This window comes from Nuphar pumila, chromosome 2, assembly GCF_984573655.1.
Source record: "Nuphar pumila chromosome 2, dmNupPumi1.hap1.1, whole genome shotgun sequence".
Taxonomy (NCBI): domain Eukaryota; kingdom Viridiplantae; phylum Streptophyta; class Magnoliopsida; order Nymphaeales; family Nymphaeaceae; genus Nuphar; species Nuphar pumila.
Window position 1 is genome coordinate 113,452,096 of NC_143250.1, and position 12,889 is coordinate 113,464,984.

Sequence of the window (12,889 nt, forward strand, 5' to 3'; positions counted from 1 at the left end):
AACGGCCAAAACTTCATCACTCTTAAGTCTTAACGCTTAAGCCAAGTCTAGTTTCCTCTTGGCATATTTCGGCAAGGGCGTCTTCAATAGGTAGGGCTTTGCTTCTATGGAGAAGATATGCCTTAACTTGTTCAAATTCCGGGCGAAGACTATGAAGAAATTGAAAAAAGTGCTCCTTTTCAATTTGTTCCCTTCTTAACTCAATATCTTCCGGAGCCACCCATTTAGGCTCAAGAAGAACAAGTTCATCCCAAAGAGGGGTTAGAGAACTAAAATAGTCCCGGACACTCATATCCATTTGTTTGGTGGAACGAATTTTTTCTTGACAAAAAAATTGTCGAGCAAGGTCCTTTTGGGTATACATACCCTTAAGGAAAAGCCATGCCTCATTGGCCCTTCTAAATTTGGCAATATTAGCACAATTTTTAAGGTGTACATTGTTCATAAACCATGCCAAAATTTTGGCATGGTTACTTTCCCAATCGTCAACTTTGGATTGATGATCATTGATAGCTTTGATGCGCTCATCGCCATCTAAAGTTTTTTCAACCTCATTTTCGATTTTAGTGAGAACAAGAGAGGGTTCGGGAGTAGTTCCCATAACAAAACCCCAAAGTTTCTTACCTCTTAGATGATTTTCCATTGCGGAGGCCCACATGAGATAGTTGGACCCATTTAGCTTAAAAGAAAGCTCCACTTTGGAATCATTTTCCATCGGCACCAAATATCCTTTCTTTCTTCAAAAATTTGAGAGGCACATGTTCCAAGATAACAAAGAGAAGCCCAATCACCAACCGAGCTCTGATACCATGTAAGAAAAAGGGGTGGAAGCACCAATAGAGCAAAAAGCACTCTTTAAGAGTGACCACAAGAGCCAAGAACACAAATACTAAAAGTGCACACCTAAAACTCTCAAAAGTAGAAAATGACTTAAAGTCATAAGTTGAATATTATTGAAGAAAGGAAGAGAAGGGTGAAAGCCCCATACATTTACAAGGGGGAGCCTGCTCTATATATAGAGGAGGAGAGCTAAAGGAGGACCATAAAGGGGGGATCCCTTCTAATCGTTGGGAGCCCCAACGGTCATAAATATGATCGTTGGGGCCCCAACGACTAGATAGGTGGGGCCCCTTATGGTCCTTCAAAAGTAAAACTAAAAAAATAAAAAGAAAAAGGAAAAAGGGCAAAAAGAAAGAAAAAAAAAAGTGCAAAAAGGAAAAAATACATGTGGATTTACCAAAACACCCCTATCGGGTTTTTGGTTTGTACAGAAAAAGAAAAAGAAATATATTATGTATATATACATATATATACTTATATATATACGAATGTATATATGTAAGTATATGTATATATATATATATTTATATATACATAATTTAACAAAGTTGTCTATAAGGTGTTGGATTTTCAAGTAGTTCTCCATAATCAATCTTCATTTTTATATTTACAATTTTGGGAGTGTCGACCTGTTTTTCATTTGAGATACTAGACCTGTCAACAATATCTAGAGCAAATTTAGATTGAGTTTGCAAATAGCCTCTTGAGGAATAAGCAACTTCTATACCAAGAAAGAATTTTAAAAAACCCAAATCACTCATTTCAAAGTGTGTTTTGAGAGTTTTTGTAATGTTGTCAACTTCTTGTTTATCACTTTCAGTGATGATCATGCCATTTACATAGAGGAGAAGGATAATAATACCTGCATTAGAATTCTTAACAAACAAAGTTGTGTCAGTAAGGCAAGATTGAAACCAAAATCAAGCATAATTTGACTAAATTTGTCATATCAAGCTTTTAGGGCTTGCTTAAGACCATACAAAACCTTATTTAAATGAAGAGGTTTTCCTTTAGGAATATTGATGCCAGGTGGTGATTTCATATACACTTCTTCGGCTAAGCTTCCATGGAGAAATGCATTCTTAACATCCATTTAACAAAACACTTGCACCAAAAAACCCTTAGCCTAGAATAATCTGGAATTTGTTTTAAAAGTTTTTCAACAGGAGATATATTGTTTAATGAAGAGGATGACATTCTGTTAATAAGATAAACTGAAGTTAGAGTGACTTCGGCTCAAAAAATCTTTGGTACTTGATGTGTAATAAGTAAAGTTCTTGTTGTTTCTATAATATGCCTATACTTTCTTTCTGCTAAACCATTTTGTTGAGGGGTATAGGGACATGATCTTTGATGTGTAATACTATATAGATTCAAATAATCTTTAAATTCTTTTGATAAAAACTCTCCCTCTGAATCAGTGCGAAAGATTGATATATCATTCTTAAATTGATTTTTGATTGGATTATGAAATATTTGAAAGTGAGAAAACTTCGAAGTTATGCTTAAGAAAATAGATCCAAGTATGTCTTTTAAAATCATCTACAAAAATTACATAATACATAAAACTACCTTATGATATAACAGGTGTCAGTTCCTACACATCCGAATGTATTAACTCAAGTGGTCGAGAAGAGACAAAGGTTCTATACCTTTTCATTTTACCAAGAATACATTTTTCACATGTAAAGGTTTCAAAATTACAAAATTTTTCCATCTTTGGAAAAAACTGGATCTTGGATACACTAGGATGACTAAGTCTCTTATGTCATATATCCAAATCCATTTTATGAACATTACAACATAATGTATTCTTAGGTATTTCCAAAAAATTCATGTAGTATAAGCCCTCTTCTTTATGGCCTTTCCTAATCAGCTTCCCTAACTGGTGATCCTGCACTCGACAACCATGAGAGGATAAGGAAATATTAAATCCATGGTCAGATAATTGAGAGACAGATAAAAGATTTAGGTTAAGTTTAGGAATATATCTAATTTGTAGAATACAAAATCTTTTTTGAGTTTTGAGCAATGTCACATGGGTGCGGGTGCGCGTGCGACACAGGTGCGACGCAATTTTAAAAATTTTGGACATGGGGACTCGGCTATATATATATATATATATATATATATATATATATATATATATATATTAAAAAAAAAGTGCGTGACTGTGCATACAACACAGTCTGTGCACAACACAACACAGTCACTGTGCACAACACTGCTGTGACAGTGCACAGTGCACAGTAGTGACTGCACAACACAGTCACTGTGACTGTGCACTGTGTGCACAGTGCACAACAGTGACAGCACAGTCACTGTGACTGTGCACAGTGCACAACAGTGACTGCACAGTGCACAACAGTGACTGCACAGTGCACAGCTGTGACAGTGCACATCACCGTCACTGTGATTGTGCACAGTGCACAACTGTGCACAACACAATAGTGACTGCACAACACAGCTGTGACAGTGCACAACACAGAATTTTCTTTTTAAAATTCTCAGCCCGAATTTTTAAAAAAAAAAAAAAAATCTAAAAAATTGACCAAAATGACCCTGGATGCATTGACTGCACCCAGGGTCAGGTTGACCGAGTCCGAGCCGCACCCGTGTCCGGATCCATGTCGGTGCGGGTCGATGCGGGTGCGTCGACCTTGAAACTGAGTCCGTGTGACATAGGTTTTGAGAAATATTTTCAAATTTTTCTATTCCTTTGATTTCAAGAGATGTTTTATCAGTGGTAAAAACATTTGACCCACTTGAGTTATGACATTCAGATAACATATCAATGTTTGGCCTCATATAAAAAGAGGCACCTGAGCCTAGGAGCCAAAGAGATTTACCGGGATCAGAGATGCTGATGGAAAAGACTGCTGCTCTAGTGGATGAAGATGCTCATTTGAGTCGAGGTTGAAGTGCCTCCAGTAATTGTGTTAAGGGCATGCTTCCAATGGATGGTTCGCTTGATTCTTATGTAGGTCCGACAGAGGCAACCTTCTTCTCATATGGTTTCTTTAATTTCAGGCAATAAGTTTTCACATGTTTCGGTTATCGGCAATAGTAACAAATCACTTTCTTTTTTTCAAATTCATTTCCTTGTTTCTCATCATTTGTCCTCCCATAGTGTGGAGGTTTATATGTGCGAGCATAGTTTCCTGGTGTAGATACAGCTAGAACCGAATCATCATCACACTTGGAGATTCTCTTCTTAAGCCTATTCTCTTCTATACTTAATTCTTCTATTGTCTTCTATTGAAAAAACCTTCCCTCGACGAAGAAGAACAAATTTGGTTGATTGAAATTTCGATCTTAATCTACTAATAAATTAGAAAAAATGCTCCGCATTTATTTGGTTTTGACTGACTTATATGTCTTTTGGACAATGCTACTTTGGTTCAAGAAGATTCAACTCTTCCCAGAATTCGGACAAGCTATTATAGTACTCTCTAATGTTCTTGTTCCCTTGAACCATATTTCATACTTTGTCCTGTAAGTTGCACACATATGCAATATCTTTAAGAGAATACATTCTCTTAAGATAGTCTCATGCATCGTTTGCATGTTCAAATTTTGCAAGACTTGAACATTTTTTGATATCGACACTTCTAACGAGCTAAACCATAATCTTGACATATGCCATTTTTCATTCCTTTCACTTTTTTTCGTAAGTGTTAATGACTTTGGTTTTCTCAATCTCCGTAAGAGGTATTTCTTTCTCACCTTCTACCTTCGTAAGGATTAACTTAGGTTCCAAATCGGTCCCATCAACTAATCCACACAACTCCTTTCCCTATATAAGGTGTTTCATAATTGAAGCTCATGTAACATAGTTAGAGTCGTTGAGCTTAATGGGTTTAATGGTGACATTATCATTGTCATCTATTTTATAAGATTGGAGAAGGAAAATAAAGAAGACAAGAAAGAAGAAGAATAGAAAAGAAGAAGAGAAGAGATGAAAGTGAGGATAATGAGTACTCCACCACCGATAATGAATACGAGTGCTCCTCCAAGCTTTTACATGATCACGATTTCACACACTTGAAAAGAACTTCACTTCTTTTTCAAACTTTGAATGTCACATTTTCCGATGTACCGAAAATAAACTTAGCTTGATCACCAAGCTCTGATACCATATAAGAAGATGAGTTCTTGGATCACCACCGATCGAAACTTCAAATAGCTCCAACCAAAGTGGCGAAAAAGATCACTCACAAGAACCACAAAGGTTCATACAAAATACCCAAAATAGGGTATGCAACAACAAGAAAACAATATATATTATTGATTGGGAATCACCCTAAAGAAAGCATACATAGTAAGGGGGCAAAGCCCCATATTAATATACATTGAGAGAGATGAGAGAGAGCTGTTGGGCTCCCAACGGCTCTAGAGCCGTTGGGAGTCCAACGACTCTTTTGCTTTTTGACTAAGTCAAATGTTGACTAGTCAAATTCTAACTAAACTAGGCCTATGCTAACTAAGCTAAAAAGAAAAGAACAATTCCTAGCTATGTCACATGGGTGCGGGTGCGGGTGCGACACGGGTGCAGTACAATTTTAAAATTTTTGGACACGGGGACTCGACAAAATATATATATATATAATTTTATATATATATATATAATTTTATTTTATTTTTAAAATGCCACAGCACAGTCTGTGTGACTGTGCACAGTCACACAGTCACAGACTGTGCACAGTCTGTGACTGCAGCACAGTCACATCACTGTGCCTCTTTTTATATATATATATTTAAATAAAAAATATAAAAAATTGGTTTTTAGGGACATTTTTGGACTCGGTCAAAGTTGACTGAGTCCAAAATGTGGACGGACTCGTTGACCGAGTCCGGGCCGAGTCCGAAGCTGCACCCGTGTCGGGGCGTGTCGATTTGGGTGCGGCACCTCCTTAGCCGAGTTCGTGTGACATAGATTCCTAGTTAGCCTAGGTTATTACATATTATTTAACAGAGTACATGCTGACAAGATCATGCATGCATTTATATTTGAATTATATCAAGGCTGTGCCCAGCATTTAAGTTAAAAGAAGCATATATGTAATGTTTAACTAGAGCTTATACAGGAGTCAACTGGGAATCATAGAACTTTTTATAATTAGTTGCATGCTTGTCCTTGTGGAGATAATTTGTCCTTCTCATCTCAAGGAAAACTGATTTTTTTAGATATAATTGAACCAACTTACTATGAAATGCTGTATTTATTTGGTTTCAGTTGTTTATGGATATGTGCAATGGGAGAATCTCATAACTGGTGGTAATGGAAAATCGAAGGCTGTCATATTTCTTTTGCAGGTGCTTTTGAACTTATTGAAGATGAAAGCAAGGCTGGTGCTTGTTTATGGATTACAAATCGTAGAGGCATGGAATACTGGCCTAGTTCAATGGAACAAAGAAAATACCTAGTGAATCCATTGAAACCAAAAAGAACCTTGATGCAGCAAGTTCAATATAATGTAGAGATTCCTAATAGTTTTCAGAAAATGTGAGTTTTTTTCTTTTTTTTTCTTAATTTTTTAACTTAATGGTAATGTGGTTGGTTGAGTTACTCTTCGTCTATGTATTATGAAAATTCCCATCGCATGCTGTGATGCTGCTATTTAGTGTCACAGATTATTTGTCATTTTTCTAGTATTTAAACAAGGATATCATGGTTGCCTCTTATTGGAATATCTGTACATCTTTTTGATGTTGTGATAATCACTGTAAAGGTGCATATTGTACGTTCAATTTTCTCTGCAAAATTCATATGTTCTGCACAAGGTTGCCAGACTAGAAAGCAGAAGCGGGAAACAATACGGGAAGCAAGAAGTGATACATTTTAAAATGTATAGGAAGCGGGAAGCGAGAAATAAAAAAAAGCAATATAAGAATTGAATGAGAATCAAAATGGAATGCAAATAAAAACTAAAATAGAAGTGATTATTCTTAAATTTCATGATTTTTTAGTGTAAGAATTAATTTTTTAACAAAATCTAAAAGTGATAGTGCCAATTTAGAGAAAGCACATGGAAGTGAGTGAGAAACGTGGGAGGAAACACATAAAAAACATGAAAAGTAGAGTGAGAAACATATAAGAAGAATATATGAAGCATGTGGAAAGCATAGGAGAAGCATGGGAGAATCTAGATTCTCATCAAGTTTCGAAAGCGAGGAGTATCGCGCTTCCGAAGCGAGTTTCCGGGAAGCGGGCTTCCCACTTATCTAAGAAGCTTCCGGTAAGTCTGCACCTGCATACTAATTTGTTATTCACAACAGGTGAAGCTCTTTTCTAATCTAGTTATGTCACACATATTTGTAGCATGTCACTTTGTCTTAGTTGAATAATTTCTCAGAAATTTATTGATTGATCCCTACTGTTTTGAGCATCCAAGTACCAGAATATTGACATTTAATTAATGAAATATGTTGTGTCTATGGCTGTTGCTTGAAAACCATTTGCTTTTGTCATCGCTACCTTCATTGCCAAGCCTTGTCCCATCTACTTAGGTTTCAGTTGAAGGTTTGTTTTCTCCATTGATGTTCATCAAGTGATAAACAATGTGTTACTTTATACTCTATTCTTGAGCATATTATTATTTATGTGCAAGCCTTTATTGGTCTTCTCCTCTTTTTTCTTGGAACATTCATTACCCCTTTGCACAAGTTTTGTTCATGTTCTCCTTGATACATGCCCAATCCATCTCAGCCAATGCTCCCTCATTTTTTCCACTTGTGGTGCTACCTCTAACTATATCCAGTATAGTCATTTATAGCTGTCTTTTTTCCCACCTTTTTTTCACTACTTTGGATATACATCTTAAACTATACATGCCATCTGTAAGAGCCTAATTTTTTCCCTTTTCTTGGTGCCAATCACTTCACAGCATAATATTGTAGGCCTAGTTAGTGTTCTTATAAACCTGCCATAGTTGTGGGGGGATCACATTATCAGTGGCTTTTCTTCATTCATCTTGTGCTCTTTGATGGGGTTGAGAAAGTAATAACCAGCATAATAAGCCCATAAAGATTCAAGCAGCAGTACGCTTATCAAATCCATACTTACTAGAAGCATCTAAACACTTCAGAAGATTGTTGCGGAAGTGCAAAACCACATGCTTCTTTCACACTTAAACTCTATTAGAAGCTTGCTTCCCTCAATATGAAATCAAACTTCTGCTAATGTTTTTTTGGGAGGAAATATCTTCTGCTGACCTAGAAAATGTACTTTTCATGTTAAAAGAATTGTTTTCTTAATCAATTTTGTTGTAGAACATACATATGGTTGGCCTTTTGGGACAAAAGGCTTAAGTATGAATTTAAGTAAAACACATGTTTTTATCCTTTTTTTAATGTTATTTCCTGCTTCTGCTGTTGGTTTTTTATGTTTTTTAAACATTTTCCTGATGCATTTAGGAATTTTTTAAACAATCGCTTATTGTTTCTTGCTTCACACATCACTTCTCGCACCCATTTCTTAACTACATGACCTTACATGTACATCTATTCAGCTGAAAGATGTGCATTATGTGAATGCAGATACATTAAAAATTTAATATATATATATGAACCTAACACAACGTGTAAATGCAACATGACATAACGCACATGTAAACATGACTATGTTTTAAAGTAGAAGTAGATGCGTGGACATGCATGCATAATTAGAAGTTTAGGTTTATTAACTTTAACACCTATGTATGTTATAAACCTATTTGTCTATCTATGTATCTGTATGCATGTATTGTAACTAGGGGTGGCAATCGGGTCGGGTTGGCGGGTTGGCATGTCAGCATACCTCAACCCGAACCCGACCCGTTTATTAAACGGGTCAGCTGTGGCAAACACGAACCCGACCCGTTTAATAAACGGGTAACCCGACACGACCCGCCAACCCATTTAATAAATGAGTTGGGTCGGGTAAACGGGTTTTCAGGTTGGCGGGTTGGGTTGGCGGGTTGACGGATCGGGTAGGCAGGTTGGCATGTATTGTAACTAGGGGTGGCAATCGGGTCGGGTTGGCGGGTTGGCGTGTCAGCATACCTCAACCCGAACCCGACCCGTTTATTAAACGGGTCAGCTGTGGCAAACACGAACCCGACCTGTTTAATAAACGGGTAACCCGACACGACCCGCCAACCCATTTAATAAATGAGTTGGGTCGGGTAAACGGGTTTTCAGGTTCGCGGGTCAGGTTGGCGGGTTGACGGATCGGGTAGGCAGGTTGGCGGGTCGGGTTGGCGGTCGGGTTGGCGGGTTGACCCACCTGCCTAACCCGTTTATTAAACGGGTCAGCCGGGTTGGCGGGTTGGCATACCCCCAACCCGAACCCGACCTGTTTAATAAACGGGTTACACGGGTCGACCCGTTTATTAAACGGGTTGGCTTAAGCCCAACCCGAACCTGCCTAAGAGGCGGGTTGGCGGGTCGTGTCAGAAATTGCCACCCCTAATTGTAACGGCTCCAACTAATCCTCGTAAAAATAGTGGATTTTTTTTTTTTTAAAACAATCCCGAAAACAAACCCAAGGATCCGGGGTCTCATAGATTTAATATACCTAACAACAAACAGACAGTGCATTGAATCAACGAAGAATAATCAACTTTATTAATCAATAAATAATGTAAAATAACTTAGACAAAAAATCGTCTAACACAAGAAGCCACTCTGTTAGAGAACCCAGAATTAGTCATAAGGCTCGCAGTCTCCAGCTAGCAAGTCAAACCATTACTGAGTACATGGACCTGTAAAATAGATTTTAAAAACGGGTAAGAACCAAAGTCCTTCGAATGAATTCCTCTAAAAATTCAAATAGTAAAGAAATAACATAAACCAATTTTATGCATAAATTTCAGAGGAATATTACAATAACAATTCACCATAATCAACTTACCATTCAAGCATTTAAACAAATAGCATGCAATAACAATCATCATGCGAAACAGAATAAGCATGAATGCGTGAACTAATGTTGAATAGTAAAGATGCACGATTCAATGCATATGCATGAATAACTTATTAAGTTATTTATCAGAGTTACTTTTGCATGCGTGTTCCTATTAAATGCAAACAAATTTAGTTTTCACTTTTTCTTAAACTCGCGAATACTCAAAATAGACACAAATTTATGAAGTCCAAGTTAGGTTCTCAGTTGTAGTTTAACACACAATTTGTATTTTATTACTGGGTTTAACCCTTGTTCCTCGACCAATATCAAAAATCAACCCCATCCATCGGAACTGTAACGACCCTAACTCGTACCCATGAAAAAGTGACAAAAATTTCTTTTTTTCAAGTGCGAAAACATTCTCAGAGACCTGGGGCCTTTACAGTTAAAAACAACCACCATCACAAGGGATCTTATACTATCTTTCAGACCAAACCAAACCAAACTTTATTAATTCAAATGCATAGAGTCTGTGACATAAGCAAATAAAAAATAAATAAAGCAAAAAGAAGAGTCACGTTGACTGAAGAATCTGTCAAGTAATCGTGTGGTCCCCTCGTAGCTCCTCTCAAAAGTAAGTCGCCTCACTGGGCATCTAAGGCTGCGAAAAATACAAAAATAAGGGTGTCAGAATCCAAAGAATTTTGTGTACGAATCCCTCTAATGAAACAAACAAGTAAAAAGAACATAAATAAGATTCATGCAATATTTTAGAGGAATGCAATTATGACAAATTTATATCTTAATTAATCATTCATGCAATAGAGAACAATTATTAAGCATGAATGAACATTTAATAAACAACAAGGATTACAAATTAAGCAATGTCAACATCTAACATGCATTAGGGAACAACATCATGCATTTACCAATATATAACAACTTAAGGGAAGAATTAAATATGCATGATCTAATGCATAGCAGGATTATGCATGATTTCAGTGCAATGCATGAATAAATTATTATTATCTTTTATCAGAGTTTTTTTTCATATGCATATCTCTATTAAATGCACACAATTTAAGTTCCTCTTTTTAGTTACAGTTGCCCGCGGATACTCAAAACGAGTAAGAATTCCCGAGGTCAAGTAGGGATCCCAGGGTAACTTAACACACAAGTTGTATTTTATTATTGGATTCCAAACATAGCCCTCGACCGACATCAGGAATCAACACCATCTATCAGAACATTGAAAATCAACAACCAATGTCGGGACACTATGAAAATTAACAACCATAATGTCACTTTCTTGGTATACCAAAACAACAGTTGTGTTTACACACCACCACCAGGCAAAGTGGCAGACTCTCTAAAACCGTGGTCAGGAGAAGAACTTTAATATCGGGTTCAGGAGCAGCAACAACGCACACAGAGTTTTAATATTCTCATGGTCTCCTAAAACCGCACTGTTCAAGATTCTCACACTAAAGAAGGGACATCAAGGAAACGTATATTACACTGTTCTTTAATTTCTTTTATCTTATTATTAATTTAATTCTTTTAATTTGCAATTCAACATACAGAATTAATAACATAAGCTCGCAAAACAACATGTGAAACTTTTCACGGGACCACCGCCCATGGCATACAGGAACAGTGCAATAAGAATAATAATATCACCTTTGATTTTTGCAATACATAGAACAACTAAAACAAAGAGCAACACATGCTCGAGACTCACACAACCCAGGATGGTCCATTTGACTATCGATGCATTCATATGCAAAAATCATAAATATCATGCCACTATGCATTCTTTTTACATGCTTTTCAATGCACTTTCATGTATGCAAAGTTAGAGATGAGCATGAAACAATAATATACATATGCATGTCCATGAGTTCACATATCCAGGTAAAATGCATGCTTTCATTCAATACATATTCATGTCCAATGCATGATTACACGTATTCATGTCAAATGCATGCCTTCAATCATGGATCCTTTCAATTAAAACATGTGAACACTCATGCAATATTTACCCGCAACAACGTATCAATTTTACGTATGCTTATGCATAAGAAAACAAACATGCAATAATGCTTTAATGCAGCATGAAATACCGAGTACTAACAAATGAAACCTCCATTTCTTTGCCTACATAAACCAAGTTTAATACACATAGCAAATCTGGAAGTTAATATTGCAAAATCTCCCTAGTCAATATGTAGACATGTAATGATAATAGCATTCAGTTTTTTCTTTTTAATTCTGTAACAATTTTTTTTTCTGAAAAAGGAGCATCTGCAGCCCGACGGCTGGGGTTCGGCTCAGGCCCAGCTGAACTCAATCAGTTGGGTTTGACCTGGGCAGACCAGGCACGGCCTGGCAGGAGGCTGCCAGGTCTGTACCAGTTGGCTGGTGTAAAACCCCATTTAAAAAAAAAAATCTGTTTGGACCCGGGCCGGGTCGGGTCCGGACCCGACCCGGGCCCCTTTTTATTTTAGGGTTTTCAAAAACCCGAGCATTCGGGCGCCGCAACCCCCCCCTTCTCTCCCCTTCGCTTGCGGGCAAATTAGGGAAATCCACCAGGGGTTTCCCCTTTCGGTTGCCCCCCTGCGCCTTTAAAAGAGGGGTTGGAGGGCGAGGGGAGTCACACCTCCCTCTCGCAGCCCTCGCCCCCCCCCCTCCGCGCCGGTCTCCTCCCTCGCTGTGCCCCGCCGCCGACGCCGGCCACCCCTCCCAGGTACGCCGCCCTTTTTTCTTCTCTTCTCCTCCCTCTCTTCTCTTCCTCACCCCCCTCTCTGTCACCTCGCCGGGAGGCCGACAGGCGGCGCACGGCCCCTGCCGCGCCCTCCCACGTCCCCTGTGCCTTTCGGAGGGTCGACAGGGAGCCCTCAGACCCTGACGCCATTTTTTTTTCTTCCCCCTTTCTACCAGGGGCTATCGAAGGGCCGGCAGAGGTCCAGTCACCCGTGCGGCACCTGTTTGCCGTCTTTGTTTTGGGGTCGCCATGACTCGGTCTGGCAGGGGCTGGGACCCCTGCCGTTCGTTGACTCTTCCGGGCAGGGGCCGAGGCCCTGCCACCTCACCGCCATCGGCAGGGGCTGGGCCCCTGCCGTCTCGTGTCTGTCGGCAGGGGCTCAGCCCCTGCCGATTCGA

The 12,889-nt window shown here is 38.4% G+C and overlaps 1 protein-coding gene across 2 annotated transcripts in view; it reads left to right on the plus strand.

The window, feature by feature from the left end:
• LOC149846796 (ARP protein (REF)) overlaps nucleotides 1–12,889 on the plus strand; it is a 176,377-nt gene that overhangs the window by 84,856 nt on the left and 78,632 nt on the right. For both annotated transcript variants that reach the window (XM_089996580.1, XM_089996581.1), the window contains exon 7: nucleotides 6,157–6,346. In XM_089996580.1, coding sequence (XP_089852706.1) covers nucleotides 6,157–6,346 — 190 coding nt within the window. The remainder of the gene's footprint in view (nucleotides 1–6,156; nucleotides 6,347–12,889) is intronic.